Consider the following 16,351-nt stretch of genomic DNA (forward strand, 5'->3'; position numbering starts at 1 on the left):
TGTCAAAGTGGAAACATGTCTCTACACTCTCATTTGATGCATGGATGAAAGAAGTGTTTACTTGCATTAAATAAAAAAAAAATGACTATCACTTGCTGGTTCTTTAAAGACCTTTGACAAGTTGTGGCGCTCCTCTTTAAATTATATGCTGGCTAACTCTCTTGACTCTTAAGCTAAGCAATAATATGCTGGTCGCTGGTTTGAGCTTCGGCTGGGCCAGTTGGCATTTCTGTGAGGAGTTTGCTTGATCTCCCCGTGTTCAGGTGGGTTTCCTCTGCGTGCTCCGGTTTCCACCACAGACAGGCGGTACAGGTGAATTGGGAAAGCCAAATTGGCATAGTGTGTGTGTGTGTGTGAATGCGTGTGTGTGGATGTTTCCCAGTAATGGGTTGCAGCTGGAAGGGCATCCACTGCTTAAAACAAATGCTGGATAAGTTAGCAATTCATTCCGCTGTGGCGACCCCGGATTAATAAAGGGACTAAACTGAAAAGAAAATGAATGAATGAATATTTTATAATTTTTTTCATTTTTGTATTATTTATCTTTATTATTATAAATTTATTATTATTATGTATATTTTTCATCAATTATGTTTATTTAGTTTTTTCAATGGAAAGTTGAGGGAGGGAAGTGTAGTGTGTAAAGTGGAAACCACTAATTTAAATGGTGCAGAAGCGCCTGTATAGGCCCTTGAAAGGTACAAATCTTTATATATAATTATATCATTTAAAATTAACTAACATCTCAGAAATGTAAAGTACAGCATTTAACAGCTGAACTTTTCAACATGTACACAGAAGAAAGTGTAACTTTCAACTATATGATGATGACTATATGATACTTTGATCATACTATATGGTGATGCCCTCATGTCGTTTTAATCCCCTGAGACCTTTGTTCATTTTCAGAACACAAATTAAGTTATTTCGATGACATCTGAAAGCTCCTTAATCCTCCATATTCAGTAATGGTCATTAATTTCTTTTAATTTTCGTCCACTTTTCCGGGGCCGGGTAGTGGGGGCAGCAGTCTTAGGAGAGAACCCCAGACTTCCCTCTCCTCAGACACTTTCTCCAGCTCCTCCAGGGGGATGCTGAGGCGTTCCCAGGCTAACCGAGAGACATAGTCCCTCCAGCGTGTCCTGGGCCTTCCCCAAGGCCTCCTTCCGGTGGGACATGGTTGGAACATCTCCCTAGGTAGGCGTCCAGGAGGCATCCAAAACACATGTCCGAGCCACCTCAGCTGACTTCTCTCCATGTGGAGGAGCAGTGACTCTACTCCAAACTCCTCCTGGGTGACAGAGCTCCTCACCCTATCTATAAAGGTGTGCCCTGCCACTCTGCGAAGGAAACGCATTTCAGCCGTTTGTATCCGAGATCTGTCCTTTCAGTCATGACCCAAAGTTGACATATTGTGTGTTGCTAAAATGCATATTATAAAGTTACTATTCAAACTAGCAGCATACGATTTTCGTTTTTTGTAAATTCCTAATTATACACATTTATGCATCTTGACAAAAAAAAACTGCAGTATTTTTTTTGTGGAGAACTTTTAACATAAAATCCATAAGGATGTTGTCTATCCAGAAATTCAATAAAAAAGTAGTGCCCAGATGTGGGAACGAAAATCATTTTCTAGCCACTCTACGTTCACCTTATGGCCTAAAGCTCATGACCATAGGTGAGAGTTGGAACTTAGATTGACCGGTAAATCGAGAGCTTTGCCTTTCGGCTCAGCTCCTTCCTTACCACAACGAACCTGTACATTGACCACATTACTACTCTATTGTTCTATCCTCCCCTCACTTGTGAATAAAACCCCAAGATACTTGAACTTCTCCACTTGAGGTAAGGACTTACCTCCAACCTGGAGATGGCAAACCACCTTTTCTGGTGGAGTGACATGCCCCCAGACTTGGAGATGCTGATTCTCATCCCAGCCACATTACACTCGACATTGTCATTGGTAATTCAAAGTCCAGAATGAGAAAACATTGACAAATTTTTCATGTGAATTCAGTGGTTCAACTGTAATCATAAGCAACTCCAATAACAACTTTGTGCACCAAAAGACTAAAAACAAACTTGTTTGCTTCCAGATCGGGTTGCATATTTTCTACAGGCAACAACACACTTGTGTGTTGCGCTGCTGACTCTAATGGAAATACAGATTGGAATGACATGAAGGTGAGTAATTTATAACAGAATTGACATTTTAGGTGAAGTAACCCTTTAGCAAATAAAGTATAAATTGTCAGGCTTCTACAGACAGTTCTGATGACAAAATTAAAATACCTTCCCCTCACTACCATTGATGTCATATGCATGACAGTTATGGCAATTAGCAAATATTTTTGATAGAATAAAATACCACAGCTATTCTGTGGCCTGCAATTCCTCATCCAGGCATGTTAACGTCTTTTCAAGCTCATGTGTCATCTTAGAAAACGTCTTTTAGAAAAAACATCATACCATTCTTTCTCACTCCATCGGTGGTAATTGGGGTCTCAGTGAGCATCTCTGGCTAATTTGGAGCACGTCCAAACCTTTTGTTCAGTATAAACACATGGAATAGATGATGTGCACATTTCCAGGGGATTACTGGTTAGCCTTTTCCAGCTTATCATCAATTTATAAAACCATAATGAAAAAAAGAGGTTAATTGAATGTAATAATTTCTCATTAATACTTTAAAAGTTTAATACCAGAAACCAAATTAAGGATTTAATCCAAATGTTACATGAACAAACAGAAAAACTTGTCTCATTACATTCATTCGGACTTTTAAACGTAATCTAATTTATTATTTTTTTTTGCATTGTTTAAGGCTATGTTTAGGAGAATAAGGGAATAAAAAGCTTTTGAAATCAATCTGCACATACTGTGATCACCAGTTATGTTTATTTTTGTAGGCTCAGAAATCAGAATCAGAAAGAGCTTTATTGCCAGGTATGTTCACACACACAAGGAATTTGTTTTCGTGACAGAGCTTCTACAGTGCAACAGGATTACAGAGACAGGACAAAAAACAGATAATAAATATATTTAAAAAAAAATAGAAGTAGTGAGTGCAAATATACAGATTGACAAGTGTATGTACATGTTTATTACTATATACAACGTTATATGTGCAGCTGTTATGTGCAAATTGGCATGTAAAGTGTGTTGTTAAATAAGTGTATATGTGTATAAAAGTGTTTAGCAAGTAGTGATGTTGGTTTCGCAATTATTATCATCAAGTGTTCATGAGATGGATTGCCTGAGGGATGAAACTGTTTCTGTGTCGGGCTGTTCTGGTGCGCAGTGCTCTGTAGCGTCGACCAGAAGGTAAAAGTTCAAAGAGGCAGTGTGCTGGGTGTAAGGGGTCCAGAGTGATTTTGGCAGCCCTTCTGCTCGCTCTGGATAAGTACAGTTCTTGGGGAGTAGGAAGGGTTGTACCAGTGATTCGCTCAGCAGTCCGAACTATTCGACGTAGTCTTTGGAGGTCATATTTAGTAGCTGAGCTAAACCACACAGTTATTGATGTGCAGATGACTGATTCAATGATGGAGGTGTAGAACTGTTTCAGCAGCTCCTTTGGGAGGTTAAACTTCCTCAGCTGACGAAGAAAGTACAGCCTCTGTTGAGCTTTTTTGACAATGGAGTCAATGTGAGTGTCCCACTTCAGGTCCTGAGGGATTGTGGTGCCCAGGATCCTGAATGACTCCACTGCTGCCACAATGCTGTCCATGATGCTCAGTGGGGGGAGAGCAGGGGGATTTCTCCTGAAGTCCACTATCATCTCCACTGTTTTGAGCGTGTTGAGCTCCAGGTTGTTGTGACTGCACCAGACAGCCAACTCCTTAACCTCCTGTCTGTAAGCAGACTCGTCACCGTCCTGAATGAGGCCGATAAGTCTGGTGTCGTCTGCAAACTTCAAGAGCTTCACAGAGGAGTCTTTTGAAGTGCAGTCATTCGTGTACAGGGAGAAGAGCAGTGGGGAGAGGACACACCCCTGGGGGGTGCCAGTGCTGATTGTGCGGATACTAGATGAGAATTTTCCCAGCTTCACCAGCTGCTGCCTGTCCGTTAGGAAGCTGTTGATCCACTGACAGACAGAGGTGGGCACAGAGAGCTGAGTTAATTTGGGCAGGAGAAGTTTTGGGATGATAGTGTTAAACGCCGAGCTGAAGTCAACAAACAAGATCCTCACATAGGTCCCTGGTCTGTCTAGGTGTTGCAGAACATTATGCAGTCCCATATTTACTGCATCATCCACAGACCTGTTTGCTCTGTAGGCAAACTGAAGAGTCCAGTGAGGGTTCAGTGATGTCCTTCAGGTGGGCCAGCACCAGTTTTTCAAAAGACTTCATGACCACAGATGTTAGTGCCACTGGTATGTAGTCATTTAGTCCTGTAAGTTTGGGTTTCTTTGGGATGGGGATGATGGTGGAGCGTTTGAGGCAGGAGGGCACTTCACACAGCTTCAGTGATCTGTTGAAGGTTGAAGATGGGGGCCAGTTGGTCAGCACAGGATTTTAAACAGGCTGGTGTTATAAAATCTGGGCCTGGTGCTTTTTTCCTCTTCTGCTTCCGAAAGACCTGGCGAACCTAATCTTCACTAAACTGAAGTGCAGGTATGGGGGAGGCGGGGGGTGGTGGAGGTGGTAATGGTGGCGTGAAGAGCAGTTCAGAGTGGGTGTGAGGGGTTTTCTCAAAACGGCAGTAAAACTCATTCAGGTCGTTCATTGTCTACAGTGCTGGGGGATGGTGTCTTATAGTTTGTGATGTTTTTCAGACTTTTCAACACAGATGCTGAGTCGCTGGAAGAGAACTGACTCCTTAGTTTCTCAGAATAGTTCCTTTTTGCGACTCTGATCTCCTTTTCCAGTGTGTATTTGGCCTGCTTATACAAGGCTCTATCCCCATTCCTGTAAGCAACCTCCTTGGCCTGACGTAGCTGTCTGAGTTTTACAGTGAACCATGGTTTGTCATTGTTGTATGTGAGTTGAGTCCTGGTAGGAATGCACACGTCTTCACAGAAACTGATATAAGATGTTACAGTCTCTGTGAGCTCATCCAGATCGTTTGCAGCAGCTTCAAAAACACTCCAGTCAGTGAGGTCGAAACAGGCTTGTAGATCCCGCTCTGTTTCGTTAGTCCATCTTTTCACAGATCTTAATACAGGTTTGGCTGTTTTCAGTTTCTGCCTGTAGGTTGGAATGAGATGAATCAAACAATGGTCAGAGTGTCCCAAAGCTGCTCGTTGCACGGAGCGGTACGCATCCTTTATTGTAGTATAGCAGTGATCCAGTATATTGCTGTCTCTTGTGGGACATGTAACATGCTGTCTATATTTTGGCAGTTCACGGGATAGTTTTGCTTTGTTAAAATCCCCGAGAATGATTAAAACAGAGTCAGGGTGTTGTTGCTCTATCACCGTGATCTGATCAGCTAGTTTCTGTATCGCCAGGCTCGCGTGCGCGAGCGGAGGAATGTAAACACTGACGAGGATGAACGAGCAGAACTCTAATAAACTAATAAACAGTGCTTCGAGATCTGGACAGCACATCTTCTTTAAAACTGTTACATCTGTACACCACCTTTCATTGATGTGTCCTGCCACCGTGTGATTTCCGCGTTGATTCTTCGTCGCGATCCGCTCTGAACAGCTGATAGCCCGGTAGGTGAAGCGCGTTGTCCGGTATGGTGTTGTTCAGCCAGGTTTCCGTGAAACACAGAGCAGCTGAATGCAGAAAATCCCTGTTTGTCTGAGAGAGCAGAATGAGTTTGTCTATTTTGTTGGGTAGAGAGTGGAGATTTGCCAGATGGATGCTAGGCAACGCGGTCCGAAATCCGCGCTGTCTGAGTTTCACAAGCGCGCCTGCACACTTTCCTCGTCTGCGCGCTTGAAAGCATTTGAGCAGCACCGCGTCTCCTCCGACTACAATGTCTAACAGAACATCAGATAAATCCAGGTATGGAAAAATATTCTGTGGTGTATGTGCCCGAATGTCCAACAATTCGTCTCTGGTGAAACTAATTGTAGGAATATGACTCGAGACAGGACAAACTAACAAAAACACAAACACTACTGCAAAGTACGACACGGAGGCGGCCATCGTCATCGGCGCCATCTTCTAGGTTCCTGTACATACTATGAAAAACAGGAAAAAAGCTTTCATTCAATCAATTAAATGTAATCAATTTAGGGTAATGATTTACATCTACATTTTATCACTTGAGCCAATGAAAAATATATCATTTGCCTTAATCAATATTTTCTATGTCTATGAAAACAATTTTATATAACCTGGTACAAAGGATAGTCTTGTTGAAGAAAGTCAAATAATTATTTAAATTCTCTGTTGATCTATACAAAACGATATAACTTTAATCAAAACTAAAATTCCCTCAAAAAGTGTCATTCGTTCAATTTAAAAAATAGGGTAATGGTTTACATTATTTATTCAATTAAAAACAGGGTTAAGGTGTACCCTTTAGGTTTTTTTTTTTTTTTTTTTTACTGGTTAGCCCACGATTCTGCAAAACATCTGAAAAACAAATCGCTTATATGCCAACATCCTATAGACCAACTATACACCTGAACAGTGCAGTGGTTCAATTTATATCCAAAGAAATATATCCAAAGATTCATTTTTTTTTTGCCAAGTAGTAAAGAAATCAGTTTTTTTGAAACTAATGAAGATAGCAGACGTCAATGATTTATTTAAATTATTTAGCCTGACATGTTTACTTAAAACATACTGTGTTCAAATGGGAAAAAGTTGATGATGTTGTTGTTTGTACCCAGACATTAAAAAATTATCTATTTTAGAGCAGTACATCACCGGGATATTTTTATCCAAGGTTATCATAATCTTACAAGCCCATATTTCTCACCAATGTAGACATATCAGTATTTCAAGACTAACTACCACGTTAACCTCCCATTTCACAGACAAGGCTTACGGCTAGTCCTAGACTTAACTAATTGAAAATAACTTACAATGATAATCAGTTACTGTAGGTCCATAAATATTTGAATATCGACACAATTCTAACATTTTTGACTCTATACACCAACACATTTGATTTGAAATGACATGAACAAGATGTGCTTTAACTGCAGACTGTCATTTAATTTGACTATTTACATCCAAATCAGGTGAACGCTGTAGGAATCACAATAGTTTGCATATGTGCCTCCCACTTGTTAAGGGTCCAAAAGTAATGGGACAATTGTCTTCTAAGCTGTTCCATGGCCCGGTGTGTTAATCCCTCATTATCCCAATTACAATGAGCAGATAAAAGATCCAGAGTTAATTTCAAGTGTGCTATATGCATTTGGAATCAGTTGCTATCAACTCTCAAGATGAGACCCAAAGAGCTGTCACTATCAGTCAAGCAAGCCATCATTAGGCTGAGAAAACAAAACAAACCCATCAGAGAGATAGCAAAAACATTAGGTGTGGCCAAAACAACTGTTTGGAACATTCTTAAAAAGAAAGAACAGAACAGTGAGCTCAGCAACACCCAGAAGAACACAAAAAACATCTTTGGTGGATGACCAAAGAATTCTTTCCCTGGTGAAGAAAACACTCTTCACAACGGTTGGCCAGATCAAGAACACTCTCCAGGAGGTAGGCGTATGTGTGTCAATGTCAACAATCAAGAGAAGACTACACCAGACTGAATACAGAGGGTTCACCACAAGATGTAAACCATTAGTTACCCTAAAAAAGAGGAAGGCCAGATTACAGTTCTAAAAAAGCCTTCACAGTGCTGGAACAACATCCTATGGACAGATGAGATCAAGATCAACTTGTACCTGAGTGATGGGAAGAGAAGAGTATGGAGAAGGAAAAGAACTGCTCATGATCCAACGTAGTGAAGCATGGTGGTAGTAGTGACATGGTGTGGGCATGTATGGCTGTCAATGGAACTGGTTCTCTTGTAATTATTGATGATGTGACTGCTGACAAAAGCAGCAGGATGAATTCTGAAGTGTTTCAGGCAATTTTTTCTGCTCATATTCAGCCAAATGCTTCAGAACTCATTGGACAGCGCTTCACAGTGCAGATGGAGAATGACCCAAAGCATACTGCAAAAGCAACCAAAGACTTTTTTAAGGGAAAGAAGTGGAATGTTATGCAATAGCCAAGTCAATCCCCTGACCTGAATCTGATTGAGCATGCAATTCACTTGCTGAATACAAAACTGAAGGGAAAATGCCCCAAGGACAAGCAGGAACTGAAGACAGTTGCTGTAGAGGCCTGGCAGAGCAACACCAGGAATAAATCCCAGCGTGTGGTGATGTCTATGCATTCCAGACTTCAGGCTTTAATTGACTGCAAAGGAATTGCAACCAAGCATTAAAAAATGAAAGTTTGATTTATGATTATTATTCTGTTTAATTACTTTTGGACCCTTAAAAAGTGGGAAACACGTATGCAAACTGTTGTAATTCCTACAGCATTCACCTGATTTGGATAAAGCTGACCGTCTGCAGTTAAAGCACATCTTGTTTGTTTAATTTCAATTAATTATTATTCAATTAATTAATTTCAATTTTTTAATTAAAGTCAATTGTGTTAATTTATAGAGCCAAAAATTTTAGAATTGTGTCAATGTCCAAATATTTATGGACCTAACTGTATCTATTGAGCTGTCTAACAGTAATGTGCTTTTTCTTTAAAGTAGTTTTTATAACATCCACTTAAATACATTTAATTAAGGCCTAATCCTAGAAACTGGGCCTAGGGGATCAAATCATAGCGACTTGTCATTTTCTGGTGCATTAAGAAACCTGAGACGCCTTTGGTTGCTATGAAACACTCAAGAAGGTCATTAGTGAATAAATGAAGGTTGCTGCTGCTGGTGGAGTTAATATATTAAATATGCAATGCTGTGAGTGCATTATAAGGAATGTCTTTGTGAGCATGTTTATTTGCACATGGCCAAATGTATAAAAAGCTTGTGATGTGCTTGGCCTTCAGTGACCGATTTTAAGATGTCCTACCTTGCTCTTCTCTCTTTAGCCCTCGGCATCCTGAGCAGCTTCATGCTGAGTGAAGTTACGGCTCTCAGATTGCCACTTTCAGGTGAAAGAGAACTTAATGGATTTACATGGGGACAGTTTTCAGAGGTAAGAGCTCTATTTATTATAGGGCTTTCTTTATTTCATCATTTATAAAACTAAATCTAAAACTGAAAGTTGAAATAAACATTAAAGGAAAAGTTCATTCAAAAATGAAAATGTATTCATTATTTACTCATCCTTAAATTATTCGAAAGCTCAGAGTCGTTTTTTTTTTTTCTGTGTGTGTTGAACACAAAAGAAGTTAATTTTTAAAATGTTGGAAACCTGTAGCCATTGACATCCATAATTGGAAAAGCAAATGCTATGGAAGTCAATGGCTACTTGTTTCCAACAATATTCAGTATATAATTTCTTGTTCAACATAAGAATTAAACTCAAACAAGTTTGGAAGATGAAGGGGGGCTAATAAATGACAATTTTTGTTAACTATCGCTTTAACTGGAAAAGACTGGAAAAAAAGTTTTTATTTTAGCTATTTGCCAAGAAAACATTTTAAGAAAGCAAAACAAATCAATTTTCTTTAAAAAAAAATGTGCAGATACATTTTAAATATTAAAACTAATTAAAAAATGACAATGATGTAAAAACAATTATTGAAATTTTAACATTTACCCAAAGCAGAACATACGAAAAATCTATTGATAAAAAATAATATTAGAACGATAATAAAGCAAAAGAAAATTCAGTCAAAAGTTCTGACAAATGTGCAGACCATTTCAATTTGGTGATATCGGAACATTTCCTGCCTGTTGTCAAACTGTTTTATAAGGTGATTTAATCATAATGTAACATTAAAACAACTGTCGTAACATTATTTATCAATTTGTGCACCTCTTGGGATTCTCGGAAGCTATGGATATTAAAAATGTAAAACAGGAAATATATTAGGACCATTGTTAATGTTTACATCCCTCAAAATGGTCTAAAACTATTTTACTATTGTTGTTGCAGATGGTGACTTTGTCGTTTTATAATTGTTTCACTTTTATAATTTTTTAAATAAAGTGTTCATATCTAATATTATAAAATGAACTAATAAAAACATGCGGGTTAGGGCAAGCAGAAATATTTCCTCAATGTAACAAAAACACATTTTCACCTTTTACAGTGTAAAGGAAATATGGGGGGAAATATAGGACTTTTTAAGACCTGAAGTGCTGTCTCTTCTGCTTTAAAGTAGATTTATGGGGAAAATGAAAGCATACATTCAAAAAAACTCATATTTGTTGAAATTATGGGCAAATCCTGTTGGGTTAAAACTTTGATTTCAAAAGATGTTTGTCCATATTTTACTAAAATTTGAGTTAAAACAAACAGCAATTTTCAGTGTGTAATAAAAAAGCACAAGTGCAACTTTTTGATCAAAAGCAAGTAATATCAGCACATTGAAAAACATCTGGGTAAGACTTTATTTTAATGGTTCCTATTAGACATTTTGTTGACTAAAAGTTACATTGCAACTACATGCCACTTAATTCTCATTTGAGTATTAGTAGTCTGCTTAATATCTGCTGATACTGCTTCTTCAACAGACATTTAACTGACTATAAGAAACTTTGCAAGTACATGTCAACTTACACTAACTAACAAGTTAACACCCAAACCCCAACCGAATAGCCTACTTACAATCTAATGAAAATTAGTTGGCATGTAGATGCAATGTAACTTACATAAATTCAACAAAATGTGTTAAAGGAACCATAAAAAAAAAGGGATACTAAAATCTGTAACAACTAAGAATGTTGACCATTATCCTCTTCTATATCTTAAAGAATGCTCAAGAGATTCCTCGGAGTCTGGAGATTCAAGACTTCACTCTTAATGTGGCCCCGACCAGTGGTGGTGCAAGTTCTCCAACCATCCTGCGTCTTCACCCTATAATACCAAAACCAGCTCACCTGCACGCAAACCTCCCCCTTCGCTTTGGACGAGACGCACAGCCGAGTACAGGAGACCGAGCTCCTAAGTCTACTATCAACCTCCCTCAGCGATTCGGCCGCTCCTGTACTATGTGTGCGCGATCGGGGACCGGACCCTCAGCCACCCTACCGCAGAGGTTTGGCAGGAGGAACGTTTTTGCTTTAGACCCATTTCGAGCTTTGGCTCTGTACACGCGCACACCTGAATCACCATCATTTCCAAAAGAAAGGTAAACATCATCTGATAAAGTTTATGGGTGTACTTTAATACATATCTTAGTATTGTTTGATACGGATCGAAATCAATTAAGTAAATTGTTTTATTTTATTAATTAACTTTTTTTAAATTGTTTTAATAGTCTACCCTACTTGGAACCCTCACTTGCTTTTGTTTTTTCCTCTGCAGGACTCAAGTCCACGACTACATGTTTGAAACAGTAGAAGATTCAGAAGAAACTGTCAAAAACACAGATTACACAGCTTTAGACTAACAAAGCCCAAAAAAACGGCAATGGGTCGAGATGTTTTGTTGATGATTTTTATTCATTTCTTTTCTCTTAATGTATTTGCATCTGTACTTACCTGCTTGTAAATTGTTTGAGTAAAGTAAATTATGAATAACATTCTATGTGGGAAGTATTATTATAATACAAAGTACTACAGAAATGAGATTATCAAATGGAGATATTAGCATCTCCTGCTTTTCACATTTATTTCATGTGACAACACAAAGCTCAAAGCACTAAAGGTCTCAAAATGTTCTTAGACTTTTCTCCATCATGAAGGAATCTGGTGCTCTCTTTTTCTCATTCAAAGTTTCATAAGAGATCTCATCAATGTCTCAAAATGTGCTCAGTCCATTCTTCTTAGTAAAGGATTCTGGTACTCTCACATATGTCTCCACTAACATTTAATAAGAGATCTAATCAAAATCTCAAAATGTTCTTAGACGTTTCTCCGTCATAAAAGAAACTGTTTTTTTATTACTCTTAAAGATGCCCTATAAAGAAAATCTGGGTTTACCTAGGCATAGTCGAATACTTTTGATAGAAAATAAATTTCCTTTACAACTCTAAGCAGCAGTATCTTACCTACAAGTCTTCAAAACCCCTGCAGAAAACCAGATACAGTCAAGAGACAGCTTTGAGAAGAAATAGCCCAGCCAATCATACATGGACCAAACCATAAAAAATAAAGGTAATAAAACACCTTAAAAAGACAACCAATTGCATTAAATATTAACAAACAGAATCTTTTTTCATAACATAAGAATACATAAACATGTGAAACAGAACACATCTACTGTCAAAACTCAAAAATGTTCAGTGAGGGACAAAACACCAGACTCACATTGATACAGGGATCGTTGTCTTCTACTGGAGGGAAAGCCACTTTCAAAATGGGCTAAAAAAATTAAGATAATAAAAAATTAAAAGCAACCCCCCACTCCCAGTACTGGAAAACACCCATACACGCTTGCATTTCCACATGCACCCATTCGGCCAATTTTGTTTACACAATTCAACTATAGTGCATGTCTTTGGACAGTGGGGGGAAACTGGAGCACCCGAAAGAAACCCACACGAACACGGGGAGAACATGCAAACTCCACACAGAAATGCCAACTGGCCTAGCCGAGACTCAAACCAGCGACCTTCTTGCCATGAGGCAACAGTACTAACCACTGAGCCAACATGCCGCAATAATATTGCCATTATTAATATTAATATATTTTTTGTTTATTAAACTGTATTATTAAAAACAAAACTTGTTGGGAACCCTCACCAGTTCTTACCTTCTGCTTCCTTTTAAATCTTAGCACATTTTCAAGTTGGGACAGGAGCAGTTTAGGGCTAGTGATCAGGTAAATTGGCAAAAAATGTAATTTGAAACAGGTGATGTCAACAGGTGATTGTAATTATGATTTGGTACAAAAGCATCCATGGACGGTTTAAGCTGCAGTCACACTAGAGTTTGTGTGTACAAAATTCTGTCGTACGGTGCTGCGAAAAGGGGCGGGATTAAACAAGATGATTAGACATTTAAAAAAAGCGAGCGATTGCTCCATGTTTTAAATTTCTGTCAAGAGAGGTCATGTTTTGATCCTCGATTGGTCTCAAGTAGTTAAGTGATGCGATTTCGCAGGTCAGAGTTCACCAAGCTTGAACTTTGCACTGCAGCGACCTGCGAAACTTGACGCATGACCCTGCGTTTCCGGTCTGACGCATTCGCGTGCATATGAATGGAAGTCTATGGGAAGAAAGGTCCAGTGTGACCGCAGCTTTAGTCCTTTAGGAGCAAAGATGGGCCGATTGAGCAAATTATTTAAATGTTTAAAAACAATGTTCCTCAAAGAATGATTGAAATAAATTAGGATATTTCACATTCACAACAGTGCACAACATAATTAAAAGATTCAAGGAATCTGGAGAAATTTCAGTGCATAAAGGACAAGGGTGCAAGCCTAAGTTGATCTACCGTGATTTCCTATCCCTCAGATGGCACTGCATCGAGAATCCTCATTCATCTATAAGCGATATCACCACATTGGGTTACTTTGACTCCTTTGGCAAACCTTTGTCAAGTACCACAATACATAGTTACATCCACAAATGCCACAGTTAAAACTGTACTGTGCCAAAAGGAAACCCTATGTTTACAGTGTCCAGAAGCACTGTTGACTTCTCTGGGCTCAGAGGCATATGGGATGGACCATCACACAGTGGAAACATGTACTGTGGTCAGATGAATTAGTATTTCAGGTATTTTTGAAAGAAATGGACGCAGTGTGCTCTGTACCAAAGAAGAAAAGGGTCATCCAGACTGTTCCCAGCAACAACTTCAAAAGCCAGGGTCTGCCATGGTCAAGTGCCTTTGGTAAAGGTAACTTGCACTTCTGTCATGGCACTATTAATGCTAAAAAGTAGATTTTGGAACACAATATGCTGCCTTTAAGAAGACATCTTTCCAGGGACACCCATGCATATTTCAACAAGACAATGCAAAACCACATTCTGCTCACATTACAAGGTCCTGGCTGTGAAGGAAGAGGGCACAGGTACTTGACTTGCCTGTCTGCAGTCCCGACCTGTCTCTAATAAAGAGTTTGTGTTGCATTTTTAAGCGCAAAATGTGACAACAAAGACCCCGTACTGTTGCTGATCTTAAGACTTGTTTGCAGGAAGAAAGGGACAAAATTACACCTGAAAGTCTTCATCAATTGGTGTCTCTAACCGTATTTTAAGTTTTGTGAAAAAGAAATGTCAACATTACAAAGTGGTAAATTATTTACTGTCCCAACTTTTTTGAAATGTGTTGCAAGAACCAAGAGTGAAATACGTGTTTGTTTTGAAAAAAAAAAAACAACAACAATAAAAATCATGAGGAACACATTAAATAGTGTTTGCTTTATTGTCTGCAATCAAATACAAATCAAAGTAAATTTAGAAATCACACTTTTTTTTTTTTTTGCGATTTCCACACTGTTATAACTTTTTCTGATTTGGGGTTGTAAACTAAAGGTATGTGGCTTAGGTAAGTGCAAAAATTGTGAAGCTCCACAATTGTTGAAATGTTTCTCAATTACAAGCTCATTTAGAACCCTATGATTTATAACTAGAATGAAGCGGCGGGGGCTGCTGAATAAATTTGCAATTTATTTTTCCCAAATTTTTAATTCTGACAAGCTGCAAAAATGTAAGATTGTAAAGCTGGAAGCTTATACTGCTATTATACTAAGCAGTTGAAGGATGGCATGTTTAAATCAATTATTTATCAGACTCCATCAAAATTAATCTGACTCTATAAATGTTATTATCAACAATGATAAAGAGAAAGCATATCAAAGCCTTAAAGAAGGCAAAATTGTTTAAATTACATTTAAATGTGCAGCCAGTAGAATGAAACATACTAATATACTGTATAGAAAAACTTAGTTGTAACAATATGCACCACTATGTGGAATTGAAAACTTTGTTACTGTATGAAGCTACCAGTGTGTGGAAGAATCAGGGTTAAAGCCATTCTTCCTGGTCAAAAGTTACCTTTCCATTTTATTTCCTGAACAAAGCATTGACAAACATGAGTGCAGTACCAACCCACAAAACCAGCTCAACCAACAGCAATCCAAAGATGGAGAAGTACTAACATACAGTTTTCTCTTCAAGCCATGACAAAAAAGTACATAGATCTTACATTAAAATATCTAAATGTCTTTGTTGGGTTCATCACTACTTAGCTGAGGTTATAAACAGTCAAACATGACAGTTACATAAATGCAAATCATGAATACATTGTGTATGGTGAATAGCACATGTTACTGTGAAACAAATGGTAGAGATGTGTACTGGAGGTATGAGGAACTCTGACTGACTAGGAGGACTCCTGTGCTTGGAATGTCACTGTAGTCCTTCCTTAGCATAGAAGGATCACAAGACTTATAAATATATAATTTATATTAAATATATAATAAAAATATATAATATTTTCTCAGTTTACATGCTGTTGCACTGACTTACCCCAGAGTTAATGCATGTACCATTTTCAAGTACCACATAGGACATATAATAAGCTGTGTTAAACTTAGAAAAAAAAAAAGCTTAAAAAAATGTTTGAATCTTATAATACGAAATGTTGTGACCAATCATATGCAGCTGGGGCATGCATATTAATGATATCATGTTAAATATCATGAGTGTTTTGTTTGGATTGGTTTGGCTTTTGTTTCACCAGAAGTTCACAATAATTTACATGAGAATGAGGGAAAAAAAGGTAATTGAGGCTCATAGTTTCTTGTTACCATGTACTGAACTTATCATTCAGGTATGCCTAAGGTATATCCAGTTTTTCATTCTATGGCCCCTAAATTATATGAAAATGGGAGAACTAGACTAAGAAAAAGGAATGAAGATTTTTGTTCATAAATGCTCTCAGTTTAACACTATTGAGGTTTATGGCAAACACAAAGTTGGTCCAAACCTATATGGGCTCTTTGGTCGCATGACTGGCCGAGCACCGGGCTACAGCTACACAAAAAACCACATAGAGAAGGGTGAGTGTGTGAAAGAAACACAGAAAGTGTCTAATAGTTTCACTGTACTGCATGTGAATATTTTGTAGCATCATTTCAATTTAGCTCGAATAGTTTCATAGGTCTTGACAAACAGGTGTATTCAAACTTGGATGTTTGTGCATTGCTTTGCTTGATCAGGAATTATTATTACTTTTGGCGTACTTACAGAATCCTAAAAGGTACATTCCAGAGACCTTAATGATCTTTCTTGGCATGCGTAAGAAGGAGAAAAGTGTACAGCTGATAGAATATTTAAAAAAATCCACATCCTCCACTTAA

The 16,351-nt window shown here is 38.2% G+C and overlaps 2 protein-coding genes across 2 annotated transcripts; both read left to right on the forward strand.

Annotated features, from left to right (window-relative positions):
* Positions 1 to 8,942: 8,942 nt before the first annotated feature.
* Positions 8,943 to 11,578, forward strand: npvf (neuropeptide VF precursor). Its single transcript, XM_056480340.1, has 3 exons — positions 8,943 to 9,127; positions 10,855 to 11,231; positions 11,408 to 11,578. Exons 1-3 carry the CDS (start codon positions 8,993 to 8,995, stop codon positions 11,490 to 11,492), a joined length of 597 nt encoding a protein of 198 aa, XP_056336315.1. The 5' UTR covers positions 8,943 to 8,992; the 3' UTR covers positions 11,493 to 11,578.
* Positions 11,579 to 15,876: 4,298 nt separating this feature from the next.
* LOC130247082 (cytochrome c-like) lies at positions 15,877 to 16,351 on the forward strand. The gene is given in 2 exon segments (XM_056480264.1): positions 15,877 to 16,077; positions 16,211 to 16,351. Coding segments are annotated over 2 exon segments (342 nt in total).

Source organism: Danio aesculapii, chromosome 19, assembly GCF_903798145.1.
Source record: "Danio aesculapii chromosome 19, fDanAes4.1, whole genome shotgun sequence".
NCBI classification, from domain to species: domain Eukaryota; kingdom Metazoa; phylum Chordata; class Actinopteri; order Cypriniformes; family Danionidae; genus Danio; species Danio aesculapii.